The sequence below is a fragment of the Blennius ocellaris genome, assembly GCF_963422515.1.
Source record: "Blennius ocellaris genome assembly, chromosome: 19".
Lineage (NCBI taxonomy): Eukaryota > Metazoa > Chordata > Actinopteri > Blenniiformes > Blenniidae > Blennius > Blennius ocellaris.
This window is the reverse complement of record NC_137668.1, coordinates 12586834-12612994: the sequence shown is the minus strand read 5'-3', so window position 1 is coordinate 12612994 and position 26161 is coordinate 12586834. Positions and strand designations below refer to the sequence as shown.

Genomic DNA, 26161 nt, shown 5'->3' with positions numbered 1-26161 from the left:
TGAACTGGGATCATTCACTGTGACACTAGAGTACTAACCACTACATGTGGCCTTATATCAGAAGCCATGTTTGAGGTCTACTTTTTGATTAAACTTGAACTGACACCGGCAAGCAGGTGATGAATTACTTGTCACCTTTTATAGAAAATGTTGTATCAAAGCTATTGTTTATAAAGAGCCCTTGCTTCCATCTTTCAGATGCTGAATAAAATACTAGAGATTTTGAAGTAAAACAGGGTTCATCACATTATGGGCCAGAGAACGGACACAGCCTGGTTTCCAGCTATTGTTCCATCCTTCACTTTTACCATATCATAGTCATGGGTTTGTACATAATGAACACTAATTACTGAAGTCACTTCATTGAGGAATCGCTGCCCCCCCCTTTTGTTACATTAAGTACACTGCAGTCACTTCATTATTTAGCAGCACACACCCTACTTTAGAGTCATTACCGCAGTGCAGTCATTTCATTAAGCAGCAGGCCCATCAAAGTCTCTCTTGAGCCACAGAGATCCAGAGGTTTTCTCCACCACCTCTGAGATCTTTCAGACTGCTGTTTCCCCCATTTACCCCCTCCCTCAACACGTTTTCAGAAGCATATTTGGCCTCAAGTGACATTTTGTTATATAGAAGTTAAAGTGAAACACACAATGGTTTGATGTCACATATTCATCCTCACACTGGGGAGTTTATGTCTGAAATGACTGCAATAACAGTTACATTTCCAGCACAAGTCTGCATTTAAAAAAAAAAAAAGAACATGAATTGTTCAGGAAATATTATGTGTTTGGGTCGTCGATGGAGTGAGCGTGGCTTTCATAAAAGGCAGCTAAATCAAACCTCGTCATAAGAAGCGGGGAACGTAATTGCTCTGTATCTGAGTATTTTCTCTGGGACTGCTTCAAAAACATCATGCAAGACCAGTTTCCTTTATGATAAAACCTCAGATAAGAAAAAATAACCAAAAAACTGACAAGCCTTTGTTTTAGCGGGACTTGAGCAACAGCTGTCTGGTTACTGTTATCTCACCATTGTGAGGGTAAACCCTTTTATCTGTTGTGACTTTGACTTTTAATCAGTCAGACTTGCACAACAAACGAGACAAGTCAAGTTGCATTTGCGATGCAAGTGGATGCATCTTATCAACACCGACTAATCGTCACCTCACACTTTATTCTTTTGGTGCCTCCTTTAAGTGTGAAATGTTTACACCCTGGCTTATCACGGCAAATCTGCAAATTGCCTGCAGAAATCTCGGGGCAGATCGTGTCTGCCATGACCTTCAGGATACGACTGCGCTGCCAGCATCTCCTTCCCCCTGGTACCACGGGGCATCGACCCATGTGTCCAGAGGTTCCACTGTAGTTGACAATGTTGCCTTTCAGCCTGGCCTCCACGTCTTAAAGGGCCAATTAAAGAATAAAACAGGAAAACAAAAACACGTTTTCTTCTTTTCTTTTTTTTTTTTTTTACTTTCAGGTCTCCAGCCATATATTTTTTTTTTAAGGTTTGATATATCTAGACCTCCTCCAAAGCATTGATAACAAAAGTAATATGACAACATTAACTCGGTCCAGCATTAATTCGGCTCATCCTCTGGAACCCTCTGGGGAACGATCATCAAAAACAGTGTTTGCTCAATAACTGACAACTCATTCCAAATGTAAGTACTGGATCAAAACAACATGAATCACTGCAGAGTTTCATTCTTTAAAGCAAGACTATAAACAAGTGCTGGATAGAAGCAGAAAGTCTCCGTTGGGCCGGCAGGGTTCCGATGGCTGACAGCCTAAACTCTTTCTTTATAGAAAGATCATATATCTTTCATCATGGAAATGCTTTGAGCTCAAGTGCGTGGTATCATTTCAATGGACTTCTAAGAGTCTTAATGTCACACGGGGATGGTGTTGTGCTCACTTGAGCTTCCACAAGCAAGTTGCAATGAAAATCTGGCACTGACACAAATACATGAAAGATTAACACACAAAACAAGGAAAGAAGATATTGGATTTTACACTGTAGCTCCATAACTAAATAAAGACTCATGCAACCATCAAACAAAAAAAAAAAACTAGATTGATGATCCCAAAATTTTGTTTCACATTCTGGTCTTTTCGTGCGACCCCAGAGGGAAATCATTACTTCTACCGTTTTAAATATGCATGTGGTTAATTATGCATCTTGTTATTACTGGCTAATCTGCATAGGGCTCTCATGTTTAAAGTCCCGCTCATTATTATTCAGAAAGCGATCTCACAGGTGTGCTGAGTAAATATACAACACACTGCAGCTGATCGAGGAACACACGCATGCAAACAAGTTAATAAACAGGGGCGGAGGTGCACACTCACAGCTGAGAAACGTGAACAAACGACCGCAGGCACGTAGACGTGCTCACTCAAGTGTGTGGACTTACCGCACTGTACGCACAATAGACTCGGAGTGGACACCCATCAAGCTCCAGACACATTATGCAACCCCGGTGACAGAAGGTCCAGGTTTCCCTCATATGGGTGACAGTTTGGTCTGTGCCAACTCATTAAGAACACAGCTGGCTATAAGGGTTGGAGAGCACTAAGGCCACAGGGGTCCTCACATGGGAGTCTGATTGGATTTTCCACATTATGCTGGAGAATATAAAACACTCTTTGTGGCCTGTCTTGTGTTCTCAATATATAAAACTTGTTAAACCTGTAGCTTCGTTTGACCGAAGCAAATTGAGCATCTGTACTTCAGTGTGTCTCATTATGCATGTCGGAAGCTGTTTCCACTGAGAATAAAAAATTCGGCACTTGACATTAAATTCCCTGTGGTTATCTAACCTATGCAAGAAAATGAAGATTTTTGTCCTTCTCTTCTTAAGATGAGAAGCCCTTACCTCAGGCTATAACAATATGTTCCACTGAGCCTGCATAGTTCATTAGCAGAGGAAATTATGAGACTAATTTCACCAGAGAACACAAATTACACATTTGTCCTAGTCAACATGAAAACATTAATTTAGAAAATAACTGGTTATATATTTTGTCACAAAAGAGCTTCTTGTTTGATTCTTTTTTATAATAGAAAGTAAAGTTCCTTTAACAGTGATTTCCAACCTGGGGTCCTAAATCCATTCAGCTCCAGCAGGTCACATGGTAGGACCTAGGACTTAGTCTGCTTTAAAGTTGTCAAAATTAGATTTGCACATGGAACCAAGAGACCATGCAAATCGCTCGTGTTTCGTGTGAAAGGTCCTGCTTTCGATGACACCCCTGAGCACATACAGCCCGATATCAACTTGAGTTGGCAGGGCTGCTAAAATAGTGGCATAATAACCTTTACATTTTAACTTGAAAGTTTTTCTTTGTTGTGGCACCAATTATAAGTTCTGAAAAAGTGGATGTTTTTGTTAAATGTTTAAAAATTCTGACTGAAAATGAGTCCAATGTCAACCTACAGCTAATTTAACAAGAAATTCTGGTGCTAAATACAGTGTAATATTAAAAGAGTAAAAAAATCCAACAAAACTCCTATAGATGCTGCATTTTGCAGGCTTTTGCATGCATGTTTTTTGTTTTTTGTTTTTTTTACAAACTGTGACAGCTGTGTTAAAATGTTGGTTTCTTGACAATTTTTTTCAATTTGTTTAGTCTTTTCCTGGACCAGATTGGAGCCTCTTGTGGGCCGGTTTTGGCCCACGGGCCTTATGTCTGACACCCCAATATTACAAATGAATATCACACGTTAAAGCGAACTCACTCAGGTTCCACTTGAGTCCAGTTGTGGTTGTCTTGCAGGGTCCACCTACTGGAACTAGACTGCACCAGTCCCCCTCCAAACCCGTGTTGACATCCAATCTGTGGCTTCCCTGCCGACACACAGCATGCAAGAGAAAATGAAGTGCTAATCTCTGTGTGTATGGGTGTTATAACACAATTAAAATAAATGTGGGACCAGATTTTGTCACCTTTTCTCATCTCCAACCGAGAACCAACGATGATTAAAATAAATGATTGCTCTTGTCAAAGTTGTAGCCCATTATCTGCTCCTTCAAACACTTAAGAAACCGAGACCCTGTCGTTTTGAATTATACTCCAACTGGCCAGCCATAGCATTATGACCGCCTGCCTGAGAATGTTTAGGGCTCCCTTTTGCAGTCCTTTGGTGCACTTTTTATTTTGACCCTTTTTTTTTTTTCTCATCAGAAGTAGCATTAACTTTTGTGTGCTTTTGAGATGTAGTACCCCGTCATTGGATGATATCACACATTCCAGCCATCACTCCCCCACTGATGGATATTGACCCACACACCCCATAGTAGCAGTAATTTTCGCTTTGACCCAGTCCTATAGCCATCACAAATTGCATCTTGTCAAACTCACTTAAATCCCCATGCTTGCCCATTTATTCTGCTTGTAACGCATCAATGTTAAGGACAAAATCACTTGCAGCCTCAAACCTGTGCATCTCTCCTTTTAATAGATCCCATACATACACAGCTGATCAGACTTACATATTTTACCCTTCGGTGGTCATAATACTATGGCTATTGGCTTTATTCTACTGAGTCATGGAGTCAAAAGAAATGTGCACAGTGAGTTACAGTTGTTATGAAAATCTCTTGTAAAGCCAGTGTACATAGCATATTATATATCCAAGTACGTATATTTAAATGAACAGCCTCCATGAAGAGTGAGAAGCACAGTGCTGATATGTATTTCTCAAAGTCTACAAGCTCGATAAAGAGGTGCTTTGTTGGTACAGTGGCAGATCTCAAGTATGCTGCAAAAACAATGGCAAGGAAAGAAATGTCAAAATGTCACGGCATTCTTTTGAAAAATGTCGACAGAGTCAAAAAAGAAGAGACCCTCAATCAAAGAGTGGAGATGCAAGGTAATGTTTCACTCTTCAAGCTGAACAGCGACTGATCTGAAAACACTGGTCTATTATAAAACTTGATGCTAGAAGATAAAAAGTTCAAACAAACTTTCACTCATCAAGTATGTATGAAAGAAAAGACACAAAGGAATGTCTCAACATCAATACAGCAAAGTCACAGAGATTGGAAAGGAGATGCTGTGAATGCAAGAAACAGTGATGCTTGAAAGTTAATGCAAATACCTCATTAAAATGACAAATATTTGAAGGCCATCATGGCTACATGTACATAGACTGATATACACCCAAACTACAATGCAAAAAGTAAGGACTACCACAACTTACATGAGTCATCTGAAATAAATAAAACCACAAAGAAACAAAGGTTGACATAAGTCTTAATTAGAAGTGGGATATCTTTGAACTGTTGTGTGTTTAAAGCAGAGTTTTGCTTGGCTTCCTGGAGCTACGAAGCCAGAGGGGAGGAATGATGGGGAAAAAAGTCGAAGCTTTGGTGCTTTTGGTGTTCAGGAAACTGCCCTGAGGTTGTTTTCTATACATAAACACAGTGGCTTTATGTAAGTGTGTCAGTGAGGCAGTGCACAAGGAACAGAAAAAAGAAAAGAAAAGAAACAGAAAGCAGAAAATGTATGTGTGCCTGCACACACATGCATATGCAGAGGAGGTGTTTTTTCATAGTTGTAAATATACCAGCTTACTGAAAAAAATACAAATTACTTGGCGGTAATTAATTGTCAATTGAACCATAAACTTGGTTCAATTGACAATCATTCATTTATTACAAGTCTTAATTAGCCAGTTGTCAAGTTTATGGTGTGACTGGGTATATTGGCATTCATATGTTTCCTGGATCAGCTCTTGGCTCTGTGTATATTTTTATTCTATATGTGAAGGTTCCATATTTGCTAACTTGTTCCAGGTGAGATGTTAGTGCGAGATAACATACCCACCCAAGGTATCACACTTTATCATTTAAATCAGCTACTGCACTGACAACTTTCACTCCTCAAAAGGGCATCAGGTAAACAAGCTTGTGGTGTTGACCCGGAGTGCATCTGCTGGAGTGATTTATAGCGTGGATTGGGCTGACACAGTGTTGTGCACTGCGTGTCCTGCCACACAGACTTTTCTCGAGCATCTTCAAGGGCTGGGATACTCATTTGAGTGAAAGTGGTTCTCCTTGGCCCTCCGACTGAGACTCAATAGAGCAGATAGCGCAAGAAAAACAAGCCGGTGAACTCTGCACAACTTTCTTTCTTTCTTTTTTTTATCTACATTCAAATTGAGTAAATTTAGCTCCACCTTGGGACCTCCACTGATTAAAACATCCCTCCGTCGTGTTGGGACTAAGAATCAAAAAACCTGCAGCCCTTACAGTGTCCCTACCCATAATTTAATAAGATACATGCGAATTATGCAATGCCCTGAGCCAGCTATAGAAAACACAATTTTTGCACATTTCCCAAAGATAGCATAATAAGACTTTGACATCTCATTTGGGATAGGAACTGAAACAGGCACAAGCCTGATTAAGTCACAGCATGTTTGCGACTCAAACATGCTCTAATTTAATAAAGATGAAGAAGCACGCCTCACTTATTCTACAATATGTGAAGGTTTAATGGAATATTATATTTGAAAGTAGCTTCAAGGCTACACATCGTCAGCTATACATTCAGGTGAGATAATCTACACTTGGAAAGTTTGTCAAATTTAATACTCTGGTCCCAATGTGTTGTTAATGCATATTGAGGTGGTACAGAACATGAACGCCGATGTGAATCCACTGTGCGGTCAAATTCTGACGCCGAGCACGTAACGGACCCTTGATTGCCGGGAAGAAGGCCGGTGAGGATATTTGACAAAAGTTGTAAACACTTCAATTACAGATGTAACTTAAACAAATAGCCGTGGGCCTTCCGAAGGTTACATTCACCTTCATGTACAGGCGTCTGCGTTCATCAGTCGCTGGTGAATTGGAGCTGCGTTGACAAACGAGCTTAATTTACCCTCACTGAAGTAAGATTAATTGGAGGTGTCGAGGTATGAAGCAGCAAATGACAACACGCCTTTGGAATAATGACAAGACGTAGGAAGAGAGAGAGGTTTACTTAAGGTATTACACGGTGTCATCAGGAAGTGTGACTGTTCGCCGTTTGTCTAGAAGAACTCCCAAATAAACAACGCTGGGGGTGGAATCGGGGAGGGGCAGTGTGCGTCTCCAATGGAAGCCATTCAGGCCACTTGTAAACTCAATCAAGCGAGGAACATGAGAAAGTGGCTGGCACTGTGGAAAAACAATTTGGCAGCATCAAAGAGACTACCTCAATCTCTTATTCACAACAGCAAATTGGGTCACCATAAGAGGAAATGGATGCACGCGTGTCTTCGTGGTGTGTGTGTGTGTGTGTGTGTGTGTGTGTGTGTGTGTGTGTGTGTGTGTGTGTGTGTGTGTGTGTCCTCTTGCTGTGATTACTTAACAAAGAAACCAAGTGTTCAACACTCCAATCAAGGTGGAAGCAGGGCAAGGGAGAAAAAGATTTTCTTTTGAGAGAAAGCAGAAAATGAAGAGGAGAACTGTGGGATGGGTGATTAGAAAGACTTGGAGACGTTAAAGTACGAGACCTAAATGTTGGGAGATTGCAATCTGGGTCTGCCTCTGTGTGCAGCATTTGAATGCAGCTTCAAAAAAAAAAAAAAAAAAAAAAACAGGTCTTAGCAACATCAAGTCTACATTTAGCCCTGCACAAAATGGAAGGGGATTAAAGGACAGATATGGCCTCTTTTATGTGAAAATACTTATGTGTAATTCACAATGAGACTTTTCCATGTGATGTTTGCATGTTCACTCGTTCCCTGTGGAAGTTCAAGCAGTGCCCCACAATCAAAAGGCATGCTTGTTACGTAAAATTGCAGGCTCTAAATTGCCTAGCAGTGTGAGTGTGTGCATGAGTGATTGTCTGTCTCTCTGTGTTAGCCCTGTGACGGACTGGCGTCATGGTCGAGGTGCACCATGCCCTTCGTCCAAATGTCAGCAGGGATAAACTCCAATCTCTACAACCCTAATGTGGATAAAGTGGCTGCCCAAGACAGATGGATGGATGTGAAACAATGAAGAGGTGACTTTGTGGTTAAATTAAAAGAAAACTAATTGTAGAAGCAAAGGATAGAATCGTGGCATTGTATTGAGTTTGCAAGCGAATTAGATAGACAAACAGCCGTATTAACCTAAAAGGGAAATTGACAATTTGCTGCAGGTTTGTAAAATACTCACAGGTCTCAGTAGATATACAAAGCTTGTTTCCTGTATGATGAACAGTGGCAGTGGTGTCATGGACAGAGCGTGGTGGAGGGTCTCGACAGAAGCCATGGCCTGGTCAAATCTACCTGCAAGACCACCCAGTGTCACTATGGCATCCACCTGGAGAGACAAAGAATTTAATGAGTTCATGGAAATAAATTACACAAATTATAAAATCTAATCAAAACTTAGTCATGCACAATTACAATGTACATGTAAAACGACGGCAACAAGGTATACGTGTACACAGATAACAAAGTATTGAGTGGAATCTTGGTGTATTAGTCTCATTTCTCATATTCACACCGTCGCCATATTCTGTTAAAGCTCATCACTGTTTACGTGACGACTTAATAATGACCTGATAACTTCAGAAATCCAAATTATTGAACTTTTTATTATTACTTTGGATAAATGATTATAAGTACGTAAACATACAATGAGTCCAGGCAGCTCCTACTTGTGACTGGGGGCGAATATTCCTGTCAAGAGTAAAAATTATAAAGGTCCATTCGTCCATACCACATAAATCCTGTTCAGGGTAGCAGGATGCTGGAGGAAATCCCAGCTAACTATGGGTGAGGGCACCTTGGTCAGTGTGAGGACACACACTCACATTCACATCTCGGGGTAATTTAGGGCCACTACTCAACCTTGCATGTGATTGGACTGTGGGAGGAAAGTGACAAGCACACAGAGAGAACATGCAAGCTTCACACTGAAGGCCCGGGTCGGTATTTGAACCCAAGACTTTCTCTCTGTGAGGTGCTGAAATCGCCCGTATATGATTTGTGTCCCATAGTATTGGCAGAAAATGCAGGGAGTCAGTCTGTTTAGTTGTGATCAGTGACTATTTGTTGATGAGTAAGCAAACAGGGAGGTATTAGGAGAAAGCATAAAAAAAAGACCATTCTTACACTAAGCTTACAAAAAGAAAGAAGACGGAGTACGAATAAGCAATCAGTGGCTGATCAATAAATGAATGTGGGTAAACAAAACAAGGATGCGCAGAGCTAGTCTATTGAATTAGGAGGTGAACACATTGAAAAGCAAATAAAGTGAGCTTGGCGGATTACTTAAACTAATACCATTTCCTGCAACCTCAGAGCCGAAATGGGATTCTTTTTAACTTTGAGCCAGCAGTTCTCTTAAGTACAATATTTACAGCTCTCAGCAGTTATATCCTTATACAAAGTCCCCGAGCAGTCAAGCACCACTGCTGACAGCCTGAAAACCCAACAGAGTCTGGAGGGCAAAGGCGCTGTCACACGCTGACGACTGACACACCAGCGCAGAAAACAAACCAAACGCCATCAATCACACACACACACTTCAATGTTTTCACTTCAAACAACAAACACAGAATAAACAGAAAAAAACAATTAATCTGTGTTTGTTTCCTTGAAGTTCACTGGTTTTCGTACATCTTAAGCATCACCAGAAATCAATTAAAATCTGTAACTATGTTTAAATCACATCATTTTTAATTCATAAGAAAAGTCAGAAACGCCTTAGAAATAGCGTAATATTTCAAGGAAACGTCTGAGTACTTTGAGCCAGTCTTTGATAATGGTGTTGCTCAAAATAACAGAGGGAGTGACATCAAGGCAGCTCTTGCAATCAATACGCTAAAGTCAAATGCATTTATTATTAAGAACAAAACAGAGCCGTGGTAACTTAAAGGTTAGAGTTTGTGACGAGAAGGTCAGCGATCAATTCCTAATGTGCCAGAAAGGACATCCTGCCAAAACCTGGGCCAAGTCAAGCATGTGATTCTCAACAAGGAGGAACCCAGAGATGATAATCATCATTAGGAAAGAAAGAAAATGTGTGAGTCTGCCATCTTCGCAGTTTGAGCAAATATTGGATGTAAGTCAAATCTTTTACAGAACTGTAATTTGTGTTTTATGTATAGAGCTCGAGTCAAAGCCAACTAACTGTGGGGGTTTTTTCTGTGGGGTTCTTATGTCTGTTCTCACTTAACTACTCAGCGTGGGCTGTTTTAAATTGCCCCTTGGGATCGAATAAAGTATTTTGAATTGAATTGAATTGAATTATGTATGCCCCCTTCAGCACAAATCAACATATTTTGGATATTTTAGGTTTTGTCTTATTGTGCCAATTTATTCGGTATCATGTGCAAAATTGCTTTTGTTGAACAGCATTTTTCAAGAGGCCTGCTCTTTGTCTCCTAAAAATACAGTGTGGAAATTTTGAAGTTTCTGAGTTACTTTTCTGTTGTATTTGCCAAATTGTCAATGATTTCACATTTCTGTGTCATGCAGATTTCCATTCTTGCAGTGAAACAATTTATTTCTTAAAGATATTTTTCTATCTCTTGGCCGATTTGTGATTATTGCTATACCCCTACGGAGATCCTTAGAAGAGCAATGTGATGTCCAAGTGTGAATCTGAGCATAACGTAAAAAGGATTCTCTCCTTTCCCATTCCCAAGAAAAACCAGGGACACAACTACTGCCGTCCAAACTTGCATATTTTATGTATTTTAAACTGAAAAATGGCTACAGGGTGAGAAATTCCAAAAGCAATCATCTCTTTGTTCGCCTAGCCACAGTTAACCCAAAGAAGAATAACCAAAAGACAAGAAATTACATTGTTTTCTAACTCAAAACAGACGAAGAAAGGGGAATCAAATGAAAACGGCTTTTCATTTGTACAAATTCACAAAGATAATACAAAAAGACCAGAATGAGGATTTCATGTTCACAGAGGGTTGGAAGCGAGGAAAGGGTGGAGAGCCTCCGGCCTTTGATTGCCCTCCTTTTAAACACTATGCCATCATCTCTAATCACACACAGAAATGTCCTGAAAATGACCTTGGGTAATTAGCCCTCCCCAGATTTAAGAACCGCAAGACAGGGGCTGTGGTGGAACTGACATATGAATCTGCCTGGGATTGTCAAATCTCTTTCTATGTCGAAGATAACCATAAAAAAAGAGTCTTTCTCCAATTGAGAGCAGATGTTCAAACTGCTTTATATGTTGGTGAGAGTCAGTATCCCCACGACATTCGGCTTCACTGGAATATGTTGGCAAATCAGAGACTTTAGTGGGGTCAACAACCTTTTCCAGAGCAATCTGGAAGGGCCGCAGAGAAAAGAAAAAAAGGTTTGTGAGCAATGCCCGAGGTGACAGCTTTGTGCAAAACTCTTAAGAAGTAGGCTCTTAAATTTTTTATTATAAGTCACATTAAAAATAATACCTGAGAAAACATTAAAGACAGAGTTGGGTCATGGTGCCTGAGAGAGCTCCTGAGAGCTCTGTGTGAAGACAGCAGGTATATCAATACCAAGAATGAGATTAGACTGTAGATGCCAGAGGTTTCAAAAAGACAGATTCCATTTTTAATCTCAAGAAATTTTAATCACTGCCGGCTTATTTGGATTCGTGATTCTAATATTAAGAATTATGAGATCTGATACTTTCAAAGCTACGACCATTTCCTCTATTTTCTGAAGTTTAAAGACTTTAAGTTGGATTATGACAACAAAAAGTCAATTACATGTGCTATTTGTACATCATGTTCATTATCACACTGTTTCAAGATGATCAAATATGTTGACAAGGCAATAATCTGTTTAATTTCCTTTTGCGACTGCATAACTCTTCCTGGCAGTGCGACAATGATCTGATATAATATCAGATATGTTTTCATCCTCTGTGTGTGTGTGTGTGTGTGTGTGTGTATGTGTGTGTGTGTGTGTGTGTGTGTGTCCATTAATCCTTTATAAATTATAGTGATGGAACCTCCTGCAGTGTCATTTTGACACTCATGAATGCATTTTCGTCTCTCGTTGGCTTCTCGAAAATGAGCCATTACCACAGCGGACTACATTTTTCACTTTTCAAGACGTAAAAGAGCTCAGATCAAACTTGTGCTCGAGCTCACAATGAGATCAAAGTTTACAAAACTAAATGCATTGTGACTAACTTCTTGCCTCGGGAGATGCAGTTGAAACAAAAACGAATGCTGAAATTGAGGTGAGACCAACATCTGGCTGACGCCCCCACATGCAAAGACACTGCTTTGACTCCAGAAAAAAACACTTGGAAAACAAACACAGTGAGAGTCACAGTGAGCGCGAGGTTATGAAATACTTCCACGTGATTTAATAGAAATTATGAAATAATACGAAGTTTACAAACACCGCCCTTGCTGAAAGCCAATCCATGAATCTTTCTCTAAAATAGGCTACTCGTAATGTCATAAAGCAGGAGCAACTATCCATGAGGTTTTTTCTTGCATTAACATATCAAATGACAGTATAATCTTCAGCTTTATCCTTAACATTTATTCAGCTCCAAGTTCATTACTAGTAAATGAAAATATTCAAAAACAGAGTTAAATGATTGAATAAGTTACAAAACAGCTGAGAGCTGCAACTTTTTGCAAACATTACTGTTGTGTCCCCCAGTGTGACAATGTGACTCATCAATGTATTTCTGAATGACAATGTGGGCCTATGGCACAGGGGAATATAATATATATCAATCTAGTTAATAGAGTTACATTAGAGCAGAGGTTTCCAGTCTGGGGTCTGTGCCCTCTTTGGGTGGATGCCAGAGATCACAAGGGTGATGTGAAGCTTTGTCACAATTAGATTTGCCCATGTTTAAAAATCACTGAACTCTTTCCAGAATATAAAACGGACTATAGTGCATGTGAGTTTTGTACATTGATGAATGTGTCTGACACCGTGGCAAAAGATCTCAGCTCACTCAAAAAAGTGATACAAAATGTGGAACTTTTAAATGAAGACAAAATCTTTCGTTAGCAAAATCAAGGATGAAGCCCAGTGTTCATGTTGTGAAGTTTTCATGACTGTATAATACACATACAGTAGGTCATATTTAGATTTTATTTGAAGCATTTAAAAATAACACAGCCTTTTAAATGCAGCATCTAGTCTGTCCTTAGTCCAAGACGCTGAAAAAAAAGAAAAAGTAAACTTTATTGATCCTATATGGGAAATTACTTAACTGCATTTAACCCAACCCATTCACAGTTAATCTGAACTACAAATCACACTGCTGACCTGCCAATAATGGGATTTAAATCTGCAAACCTCCCAACACAAGCTTGTTTCTCTAATATCTCGGCCACCGCTTTTTCACAATATAAAGGGATGCGGGAGCTCTTGGTAAATATTCAAGTTTTTAATTTATTATTAAGTAAAAGAAAATAAAAACAAATCATTCAAAAGAACTGGACTGAAGACCATAAGATAATTAAATTCCCTCGCGACTCTTATCTGATGCTCAAAATTGGACACACTGCATCTTTAAAGATTCAGAAATAGATGTGTAATGCACTTCTGCAAAATAAACAAGATAAAGAACAAGTCCAGAACTTTTTCCAAACGTCATACATCCAGAGATGGAGAAATACAAAAAATGTTTTGTGATACTCCACACAATTCCTAAAAACACTAAGAGGGAGTATTTAAGGAGTGCGAGTTGGACTCCATAAGCTCCTGTCAGGAAAAAATGCCATTTGAAAAGATGTCTGCTTCCTGGCCAGCTAATACCAGATAGATATATTTAGTACAATGGATGGTAAATTTGGCCTTTCAGCTCCAGAACAATATGGACAATTTTGACTAATCATCTTTCGCTTTGGAGCAGAGATGTGAAGAAAAGCGCCTCGTCACTCATCTTTGAGTTTGAGGACTTACAGAAGGCTTAAGGATTACGGAGGAGTAGGAAGCATTGAAAGCTTCTGCTTATTCATGGAAGTAAATTTATACAAACAAAACGACATCACCTTGATCTTGGTTTGAAGTTGATTCAGTGTTGGTCTTTGAAACAATGAGAAAATTATGTTTGGAACCACAGTTTGACTCTCAATAGGTCATTCCTATACTGTAGGAATCCCTACTGCACCATATACACTGCACTGTAGGGACAAACTTGTTTACATTTTTACTTTTGTACTCTTAATAACGCTATAAGCCTTTTGACATAGTCATTTGGAAAATGTAAAACCAACCAAAATCAAATATATTTTACCATTTAGATGTTAAAATCTCAACATTGCTAACAAAACTCTCACAGAAAACACAAGGTGAACAATATTATTCCATAAACATTTGTTACTGGACACATGGGCCATATGTTTAACCGTTGCCTCTACAGTGCCTATAACCAAATATAGTGTCATCTTTTAAATTCTTTCATTGTTTGGCTTTTCCTTTCTCGGTGAATCGCACCAACCAGGAAAACTGGGAATCAGAATTGTCTTTCTATACAAAGATAAAAATACAACTTTTTTGGGGGTTATTCTTACACGAGTTGTCACACATCATTATCATTTTCACTACTTTCTGAAAAAGTGGCATGTACCTCAATGTTTGGAGCAACTATTAAATCATGTTTGCAGTGACTTTCATCCATTCATTGTTCTTCGTTTGGAAGAAACTTACCAGATAAGAATCGATGGTACTATCCAGAAAACATAAATATCATCTGGAATTTACTTTAATGTTAAGCTCTTATTTGCACCACTGGTATTTACTTCCAGGGAAAAAAAATCATGTTTAATTTATATTAAAAAAGGTCTTCCTCAACCAGACCAAATTGTACCAGGGAGGGGGGGGACAACAACCCGACAGACAGTCAACAATGTCAGTGAGTATCTTCAGCCAAGCAACCAAATTGGAGGACACAAAAACTCAAAGTCGAAGTATGATGAAAGATTGCAAGGAGCAATGTCTATAGAAACAAAACAGAAACTATGAATTGTGTTTCAACCCTGAGTGACACATTGGCTTGCTCCATTTTTATTTTCCATCAGCATTTCTGTTGATGCGGCTTCGCATATCAAACACTATATAAGTGCATGAATCTTTATTTGTTCCTATTTCATCTTTGTTTACTAAAAACAAAACAACGAGAAGGGCAGGGAGACTCTCACGACCGAATAAAGAAAACTTAATAAGCTATCTGTACACATCCGGCTGCTCTCTTTCGTGGTTGGCTGGGGGAACCGAGCGAGTGGCGCCGGCTCCGACATCAACACAAAAACTCCCGTCCATTTATCGAGGATGATGAGTGGATACCTAAAGAAAGACCGAATAAAATGAAAACAATAGCACCACTTAGGTCTGCAACTGCGAAGCATGAGAGAAACGCAAACTCGACCGAGCTGTGAGAAGACACAAAGAGATTTACACACACATAGATGCTCACACTTCAACAAATACTGAGAAAAGGGGCTCTGATTTCACACACACACACACACACACACACGCACGCACACGCACACTCACAAAGTAGCTTTCCATACACACTTCTCAAAGTGTGCACAAAATGAAACACACTCGTATAGATAAAAACACATGCACGCAAGCAAACAAACAAACAAACATGTACTTATCCACCCACTATAATCCTCCAATGCCATTCTTGGGGATTTCACCTGACACAATATGAAATAGATTCTCCAAATTGAGCTCTAAGCTGTGTCGAGGAAAACATTTGGGGGCTGAAATACTGAATCCTAAAGCCCAAACAGCACAATGTTTGGTAACCTGGAAATCACCTTCTTGTTATTCTATCTGTGACTTTTACCTATTTCAACTGGGTGGATGGACACTGCTGAGAGGGAAAAAGAAAGCTTTATAATAAACTACCTAAAAATGCCTTGCTTTTTTTTTTTTTTAACCTGTAAGGGGAACTTCTAATCCAGGAACGGTTATCGTGGAGAGACGAAGAGTGTGACTTAAATAATCACAAAGTGATAAGCAGCAACTCAGACTCTTACTTCTTACAGTTACACTAATCTGCTGGTTTAAAGGCAGATTCATTGTTAACAAGACTGAGGAATAATGTGGCGACACGCGTATGTGAGGGATGAGATGCATGTTTGCTCATCTCTAAGGGTCTCATCCATGGTCTTTCATTAGTTTAGAGACGCTGAGTGATTAGGGCACTTGGCGGTGATTGGGAAAACACTCAGCATGCTACTTAAAACAGCTGATAATAGCGAAAGTAGAGGGAGAATGAGGAGAAGCTGAGGAAGGAACACAGACAAAACGAAGTCTGAAAATATACTGTTTGCGATATTACGTATTTTCCTCATGTTATGTGCATCCTGTGCTCTTTAGTTGACATTTGAGCATCAGAATGGAAATCAAGTTGATCCGTGGTGTGTGTGTGTGTGTGTGTGTGTGTGTCTGGCTCTGCAGCAGTTGGCTGGGCATGAGGCTGTGATCTGGTTGGCAGCTCACTCCTGAGTTTTGGATGTCAGGTTGTCAGGGAAATGCTTTACATTTTTAAAAGACGACAACAACAACAAAAAAAAGGACACATTTGAATTTGAAAAACTGAAAAATCATGTTATGAGTAGGTGTAAATATGCCTAATGTTATTCCAATGATATTCTTCAACCCTTATTCCTTCTGGAAATGGTAAGTATGCATCTTGGACCAACTTTACCCGCAGAGACTGTTTTATATATCCTCACTCCCACACATACACCATAGACTTGCCACCAGAAAAATATGGTTCAATATCACTGACCTCACAAAACATCACGAGTACCTGAGGGCCAAAGTCTTACTTAAGGGCACAAGAGTCAGAAACTTTGCGGGAAGCATTGTATAATTATTCTTTATTATAATAATAGAAATAATACAATGTATTTTCTGTGCTTGTTGTGTATCCTCAGTCATATCTTGCAACTAACAATCCAAAACACAACTTGACAATTCACCATTGCATGAGAATTAGACAGATGATAAAAAAAACAGCATGCTTCAGAGCTCATAACAATCAGTTTATCCAGCATGATGCCCTCACAAAGAGAGTTGCATGTCAGAATTGTCTTTGTGATGATAAACTTGACCAATAACTGTGTGATTTCCCTTCTCAGAGCTTGAACCACATTTCGCACCCCTGGCCGAACCAACCCACTCACCACACATGCTTAGTTTCACTCACAGTAGTAATTATTGTAGAATGTCAGACGATAATGCTTTTCACATCATGAGATGTTCGGTTAACAGCTGTTGAGTTTCATGGGCAACAAAAAGCGTGCCTTTGTCACAATTACATAATTTTGATTTTCTATAACTGATGAGTCTCATGGTTTTGCCATTATATCCATTTAAAATTTGTAATTGATTTCCATTCCACTTTCGAATATGTGTTTATTTAGTACTATGATTAACACCATTTTATTCATTTGATCATGTCTTTTCAAAACAGAAAAGGACAAAAAAAAACGTATTCATGGAAAAAGCATCACCCTACCCCTCAGATTTAGGTTGGCACTCGACTCCAGAAAACAATTGATAGCCTGGGCGCTGCCATACTTATATGGAAGTTGCTCTGAAGTTCAGTTGGCCACTGCATGGCACGATTCCCCAGCACCTGCTCAAGGGTCAACTCCTGGTGCATCATAATCTTCTCCCGTTATCAGTATGAGTGAGACCAGGACAGAGAAATGCTCCAGAAAGTGTTTGATCCACTGTCTAGTAGCGTAGCTCAGCTGGAAGACTTCCGACCTGCAGGTAAGCTTCAACCCGAAGGCATCTTCAGGGTGGGAGAAACCATCGCAAGAACCAGCAGAATGAGGAAATCCTCAGAGTAGAGGTGTGTTTACATTCAGCTCCATCACTTTATTCTTAAAATGATACATTTGGAAGTTGAATGTGTTTCTAAAAATCTTTTTTTTTTAAATTTACTGTCGAACAGCTTGGCCAGCTCAACATCCAATCAAAGTATGGTATTGCCCAGGTCATCTTTTTGACACTACACCTACAGATTGGCACTCAATGAAGCTATTCATTTTAAATTAAAAAAGATAGAAACACAAAGATGAAAATAAAGCCAAGAATATGAGTAATGCACACTTTACCTGTAACTGCCTGGTCTCAATTTCCTGAAGCATAATTGCAAGACACTTGGTGAAGTCTGTTAGATCCTGGTCAGCCGTTTCAATCAGCTTGCAACCCTATGTATGGAAAAAAAAAAAAACAATTGATGGAAAAAAAATACAGAAGTAACAAAACACGTACACAGATACCGAAACAAATACGGAGGCCAAGATAAGGGATAGAGGGATAAGAGGGTACAGAAAAACAGAAAGGGAGAGAGGTATAAATCAGTGTTTTAGTGTTGTCTGGCTGTCTGCGGGCTGTGTTGCTGAATAATGTAGAGGTTCCAGTCAGTGGCCCTAAACTACAGCATCCAGGTAAACAACCACACTCTGGCTTTCACTCTTTCTATCTCTTTCACTCGCCACCGTGTCACTTTCCTCTTGGAACGCACCGACTTCCCTATTTCACTGACACGCACACGCACACGCACGCACACACACGCACTTGTTCGCTGTGCTCTGTTTGATCCCATCCATCCTCTCAACCCCACACCCCACACCCCACACCACACCACCCCGTCTTCCATCATCTCTCCATCCCTGCCTCCCCTTCTCGCCCTCCCTCCCTCCCTCACTCCCTTGTGGATGCTTTTCTCTTCTCTTCCTTCCATTTATGCAGAATTATTCACTGTTTGCAACAAATCTCTGAAGGAATGCCTCAAACTTTCCCATTGTTCTGCTTCAAAAGCATTACCGTCTGTTCTCTCTCACGGAAAACGGCATGGATCGTTTTTTGTTTTTTTTGAGGCAACCTGTGTGATATTTGTGAAAAAGGGTCTAATATAACAGGCTGCTACAGAGTGAGGGGAACGGGTGAGAGAGAGAAAAAAAAGAGTGAAACAGCTGACGGCATACCACAGTGTGTGATCATGTGCGTGTGTGCGTGCATGCGTTTGTGCGCGCGGTGCAATATTGGATTTGCATTTCAAACTATAAACAGTTTGCATCCGAGGAGTCTGATCAAAGTAGCACACTGAGTGACACAGCACAAAAATCACATGGATGTTGCAATTCTTTTGGTGAGTTTGTCTATTGTGTGTGCAAGTAAGTTTGACCTGCCTTGTATTCATTATTTATTGAACAGACCTTCTGGTTGCACAGTTCGCTTGCAATAAACTATTAAAAGTCCACTTTTTACAGTGATTTCCATCACATTGCTTCTCCCCTGTATAGGTTAGCCTTAATATGACTGCTTGAATACATTTTTGGCAAAGCGAGGGAAGCTGTGTTCGGACTCAGACGTTTCCATTTCTTTTGATATTATGACTATAATTGTCATAAATGTGCAGTAAATGAGTGCTTCTGAGTCTCTTCCACAGCTATCTTCAACATTCAATATCTGGCTGTGCTCCAGCATTACTGTTTTAATGCTACTAAGTTTATGTTATAGATGTGTGACAGACAGTCAACGATAATGCTGAAGCCATGGGATCCACGAGATAGAAGGACCAGCATAGCAAATGTTGCTTTTTTTCTGGTGAGCTTGGAAATTCAGTAACTATCAAAAGATCTATGGTTGGAAGTAGCACGCATGTCCAGTGTATCCTAAGAGTACTCACAGTGGTTCACTTTTTCCACATTTATATTACTGCCACATTCCAAAAAGGATTACATTTATATTTTTCCTCAAACTTTTACACACAATAAATCATAAAGACAATGGGATTTCTTTCTTTTTTTCAGAAGCAAACAAAAACAGGAGCAATATAATTTCTGGAGCCTAATGCTCATGAAACCCTTATTTGAAATCCAATTCATAATGCACAACTGAAAGCCTCATCTATTTTACATGCAGGATCTTAGTAAATCAGGTCCTGTGAGTCATGAACTAACTGTATAGTCTATGGCCAAAGAGCCATAATTGATAGTTGGAAAATTGGTCCTGTTTGGGTAATTTATCATGTAAATGGTCAAAGGAATGAAAGATTAAAATGTCTCTGCAAAAAAGTACAATAGTGTGAAGAAGCAAATTCAACCATAAAAAGAGACAACAGGTCAGCCTAACCGTAGGTGTGGAGCAGGAGAGTTATATCGTTAAATAGTGGATGTGAGCAACTTCAGAAGTGCTTTTTGATGATGGGTCTTAATGTGTCTGAAGTGCTGACAGTTGAAGCCGTCTCTGACTGCAACACTTCTACCTACTTTCATGACTCAGTCTGCATGTTCTTGTCACTGCAGGTGGATCTCACAGAGAGCCGTGAGCATAAGAGCTCTTTAACCCAAGTCAGCTTTGGCAGCATGGTATAAGCTTAATAACCCTACAACCCTGCTCTCAGTCAAAAATCGTCACGTCTTTTTTTCTTTGCCAGATGAAAACTTGTCCAAGAGTTTATAATGCTTTGACTTGCTGTTGGTAACAGTGGCTGCATTTCTATGAACAATGTGTAATTGTCATAACTCAGTTTCAGAAAAGTGGATAAGACTGACTTTGATGAAGTCAAACTAAACAATAGCCTTTAAAACTCTCCAGCCACTCATTGCTATCACAACTGGGTCTCATATAACAGTTTCCACTGGTTTAACTGCATTGTAAAGGACAAAATGCCCAAGGTTCATTTGATACATTTCACAACCTGACAGTGGAAACAGAAGTTGAAAACATTCATCAGTATGCAGCACAATATAATTCAGTGTTGTTTAATTTCTGTAGCTAGTAACAGCAATCCAATCATGACAAATTCAGAAATATTATTCATGTCAAAATGGTTGTGCAAGTGCAAGACAGTTGTCAGTAACTTGAATATGAGTATTCATTAGTCTTACTCTTTACTCCATACTATGATTTCCCAATACCCATCTCTAAAATTCAGTATCTACTGGTACCTTTCTGAAGGATCTCTGAAGAAGGAACTGAAAGTTTGATTTGTGCATCCTGCTCCTATTAAATCTGCAGCGAGTGGATTAGCTTGCAGTTGGTGTGTTTGTTTGTTGCTCTCTATATCACGCCTATTATTTTTTTTCTTTTCTTTAACCCCAGCTGGATTTTCTTCCAAAGGAAATTTTCCTTTCTGGTGTCATCTATGTGCTCAAGTGAGGTTTGTTTTCTGTAAAAGTACCTTATGATGGCTATGCTGTAATTAGTATTATAGATAAAAAAATTTAATTGAACTGAACTAAATTATGAATCTTGGTGAAGACTACTAGATTATATGCTGTATGTGCTGAGTATTTATTTCTATAGACAGTTATGTCAAATAAAGATGTGCACTGACAGGGCACCATGTGGGCACAACAACTTAAGATATTTCAGCAGTTTCGAAGTTACAACCAAACGGACAGAGTGACGTGACAGGACTGTCCTTTATTGGCTCATTAAAGATTTTGTGAACACCCAAGGAGTCATTCAAACAGAAGGTTTCATACGTTTTCTGCACAGGATGAGATGATTGTGCTTCTTCCCACCTAAACTTAACTGCCAGCCGTAATGTACTGATGAAAAAAGATTCACTAAATTCAAACAGATGTCAAACACAACTCACAACAGAATGTTTACAGTGTCATTGTCAGTGCGATCTGTTCTTCACTGGCAGTCTGTAACAGATGGGAGGATGTGATTTACTGGGTAAACTATGAAACACAAAAGTCCATGCCTGTGTAGGAACAAGTGGAAACCCTTTCTTATCTTCACCCAATCCTCCCACAAAGATATACATATATATATATATATATATATATATATATATATATATATATATATATATATATATGCCAAGGGACACAACTCTCTAAAAATACCTATATACCAAGGTCATTCCAAATTGACTGTATGTTGTGGATTGAAAGCTAGAATATGTATTGAGTTTATGTCCCTAAAACCATAATGCTTGTGAGAATACACCTGTAGGTCTAAGAGTGTGTGCAAGTTCTGTTCCACTCACCTTGTCTGCATAGAATGCTTTGACCTCCGCAGTAATGGAATCAAAATCCCCACTGATATAGTCGGGGAGAAAGCTGGATGTAAGGATAGAACAGGAGGGGTGAGTGACAGAGAGGGAAGGTTAAGATTGCAAGAAAGACAGAGAGACAGAGTGTGAAGTAGAGATAGAAGAGAGAAGGAGAGAGAGAGAGAGAGAGAGAGAGAGAGAGAGGACATCGGGGCATGTGTCAGCTCTTTGATCTGTGCAGTGAGGGAGAGGAGTGACGCCGCCAGGGAAGACGAAGAGACATGGAAACTGACGGGGTGATTCTCTGTGGCACTGAGCCTGGCCCTGTCACACACGCACATATACGTGCACGCACGCACGCACGCCTGACTGCCGATGTACATAGACGGATGGAAAAATACATCTGCAAACATGGCATCATACTGAAAGCAACTGAAAAGACAAACACATACAAATACAATGATACAAAAATGGAGGCAAATTAATTAATTCATAACAAGAAGCATGATAAACAGCAATCCGTCTCTTTTTCTCCCACATGCACACAAAGAGATCATTGATGGACCTGTTGTCCATTGGAATCTGACCTGTTCCATTAGAGTGAGACTGAAAACCTGCACGTTATTTTTCAGTTTTAATATGCGAGCTTAGTTAATGATCAGTCGGTATGTTGCAAGAGTAAAAGGGGCGATGACACAGAAAATAATTGTTCTCGTCATTATTTGTACAATGTATTTTGATACTACAGGTAAACACAATTTGCAGTTGCACAATTAAACATCAGTGACATAAAACCAAGCATTTTTCTTGCTTTCAACATTAAACACAGTTCCGTTTTTAGTATGTTCTATGTATCATATATCTGTGTACCTATTTTGAGGTTGAAAAAAATTCAGAGGTAAATAAAATCACACATTTTGGTAAGTTCTCGAATCCGCCCTGAAGAATAGTAAACACCAGAGGTGAAACGAATGAACCAAAGGAAAATGCAAAACATCCACTGGGGAATATTTCACATCAAAACCACTCATACCGATAGTGATGCAAATTTGCGACACATGTTCAATTACAAGTTTGAAAATTCTCCGTCAGCTCACTCCTTTGAAAAAAATTATGAATAAAACATCGTCTCGCAATGACGACAGAGGGGAGGAAACACGTTTCCAGTAGATCCACAGGTATTGTGACAATGAACTGATGGAGTACACATGTAGAGGGAGAGGGTCCCAGCTGCAGGACAACAATTATGCAACTGCTGTTCATATTTCAGGATGTCTACGGGAGAATTTAGGAGCCACTTGAGGAGGCTTGTATCACATTGGGGGAGGCGGAAACACAAATGACCGAGTGGAGCTGTGCTGTTGATAGGACCAAACGATCTTCGAATACATAACAGGCCAAGATGACAGTGCTGGATGCACAATTTATTTCTATCCATTTCAAATTCCAAATGAAACAATATTTGCAGTTTGTTCACGAATAGGATATGATGGGGTGGATGACCAATGGTGGGGTTTTTTTGGTTTGTACAATTTGGTTAATTTAAGTGTTACTCTTGTTAGGATTGAAGTTGAATTAAATATGTATTTGATTGGATTCATGCTAAATTACGGTTTTTAGTTTTAAAGCTTTGCTTTGTTCAAGTGAGCCCCCCCATACCGTCTAATTGTATGTGTCTCTACTTCATGTCAATATGTTCAAAATGTCACAGCTGCTTGGGACAAAAGAAAGACTTGTTGATGTTATACAAGAGTAAATCTGTGATAAGAGCAAATCTAGAGATGAGCACTACTTTAAAATTATTGACTACAAACATAACCAAAAGTTGCCTCTCAAAAAAAACAAAAAAAACCCCAAACAAATATTTACAAAACAAATTAATACACATTAGTTGTTACCTGGCTTAACCAGGTAGAAAAACCATGTTAATACGTGCAATTAAAAGTATTACAGCTGCCAATTAAACTGGGGAAGGAGTTTGGGAATACGTATGCATTCAGCATTTCAATCCTGAATCTAAAATTACCTACCTATCTCGTTCATCCGAACACAACTGTGTTTTGAGGAAACCTGCATTCCCCGGGTGGAGGAATTAACAAGCTGTGTTGCAGCTATCAGTGAAAACAGCCAAAAATCTACCAGCCACCAGTGAGTTGCGTATTCCTGTCAGAGTGAGATAGATAGCTCTCTGTTTACTCCATTTATGTGCGTGTGTTTATGCGTAAGGGGCAAGACCATGCAAGGATGCAGTTGCAGCTATCTAGAGGTATTAACAGGTCTGACATTACGATTTCATGGTTGGTTGGGTAGCGTGTTTGTTTGTATGTGTGCTCCCCAGCAAAGGCGAGAGCGATGTTCCGGTCGGCTGAGGAGAACAGATACATGAGGATTATTCTCTGCCTCCTTCCCTCCTTGCTGTTCCCATTTACACCAATGAGATACAGAAGGACAAACAGAGCGGCAATTGTATGCAATCTGCTGCAACACACATGTACAGGGACGCACACACAAGAGCAAAGACAAACAAGCACAAGTGCACCTGCGTGTTGGTGGAGAAGAAAAAAAAAAAAATCCAGACAAACTTTTCTTGTTCTTGCCCACACGCCTAGACAATACATATACATACACACACACACACACACACACACACACACACACACACACACACACACACACACACACACACACACACACACACACACACACACACACACACACACACACACACACACACACACACACACACACACACACACACACACACACACACACACACACACACACAGCGACACACAAGCAGGTCCATTTTGCCCTCCTTTTTATAATACAGGACACAATTGCATCTCCATTCAGATGTAACCTTCATGTGACAGATGGGACAAGACGTGGCACTGGGCTTGATCAGTTTTACACGCACGGACGCACGCACGCACGCACACACACACACACACACACACACACACACACACACACACACACACACACACACACGTAATAGTGACCTGCGTGCCTGACACCATCGGCGGATAGTAATTGCCCAGCCGCAGATCTAAATTCTGCATTGCTGTCTGTGTGCATGGAGCTTAAATGTTGTTTGCGTGTGTTTGTGTTGCTGCATGTTGTGTATCTGACAGTCTTCCCTTCCATATTAATATTAAGTGACACTTTAATTTGGATGGGAAATAGAGCATTTTACCACCAGTTTGCCTGAGCACTGGGTGGCGGGATGGCTGTGTGACCTTTGCCTGCGTTGGTGTGTAAGCACGTGTGCTTGTTTTTTGTGTTTTAGACTGCGTTATGTGTCCCTGTCTCTCCATTCTAACTCAATGTCTTCTCTCGCACACACACACCTCTCCCTTCCATGGCAGCTTAGTCTTTATGCTTTTTCACTCATTTCATATTTCTGCTATGTGATACTTGGTCTAATGTCCCTTCACAGCAACTTCCCTAGTTCATTATAACAGACTAAATTTCCCCTATAAATCTGTCTATCTTCTTCATTTCTGTTTCTGTCAGTGCTGTTTTCAAGTTGAGAAGTTCTTCCGTCCATATGTCCACTTATGTTTCACCAAATGTTGCATATGTTCTTATTTTATTATACAGTTTAATATTTCCTGAATCACAACAATTTACTCCTCTTTGTAGTCACTTGAGAAGATGTGGCTTTGATTGCTTGTTTCATCCCCCCGATCTCCCAATCAGTCAAAAAGGGAGCATGAGGAGGAAAAGTAATTAATTTTGGAAAACATCATCTCAACCCATGTACGTAAACAACCCAAAGCAAAGCCTTCCGGCATGTTCAGCCCTCTGACTCGTGTTAACTCTGCCCAAAAACAAGTTTCTGAATTAACATATGAATGTGAGCATGATTTCTGATGGAGAAATCACACATCATAGTCGGTCATTTGTCCAGATGGAAACACTTATCGTTATGTAAATATAAACTATCCTCACAGAGAGGAAAAGGGAAGCAGTCTCTAATATCCCACAAAAAATTAGTCTTGTGGTTTTAGTGATTGCAACGAGGCTGTAGCTTGTGGTTTGAACTCAAACACGAACCTTTAACATGAAGTGATAAATGACAAAGATTGACTCTGATCCTAATGACCAGCTCACATATGTGTGATGGGGCATGATGATGTAAGCCTACACAGAGTTAAAAGTTTTAGGAATGTGAAACTGTGCGTGTAT

The 26161-nt window shown here is 39.7% G+C and overlaps 1 protein-coding gene across 2 annotated transcripts in view; it reads right to left on the bottom strand.

The window, feature by feature from the left end:
- tpk1 (thiamin pyrophosphokinase 1) overlaps positions 1-26161 on the bottom strand; it is a 76445-nt gene that overhangs the window by 24308 nt on the left and 25976 nt on the right. For both annotated transcript variants that reach the window (XM_080515166.1, XM_080515167.1), the window contains exons 5-8: positions 21965-22037; positions 18066-18161; positions 8159-8305; positions 3745-3853 (exon numbers count right to left, since the gene is read on the bottom strand). In XM_080515166.1, coding sequence (XP_080371292.1) covers positions 3745-3853; positions 8159-8305; positions 18066-18161; positions 21965-22037 — 425 coding nt within the window. The remainder of the gene's footprint in view (positions 1-3744; positions 3854-8158; positions 8306-18065; positions 18162-21964; positions 22038-26161) is intronic.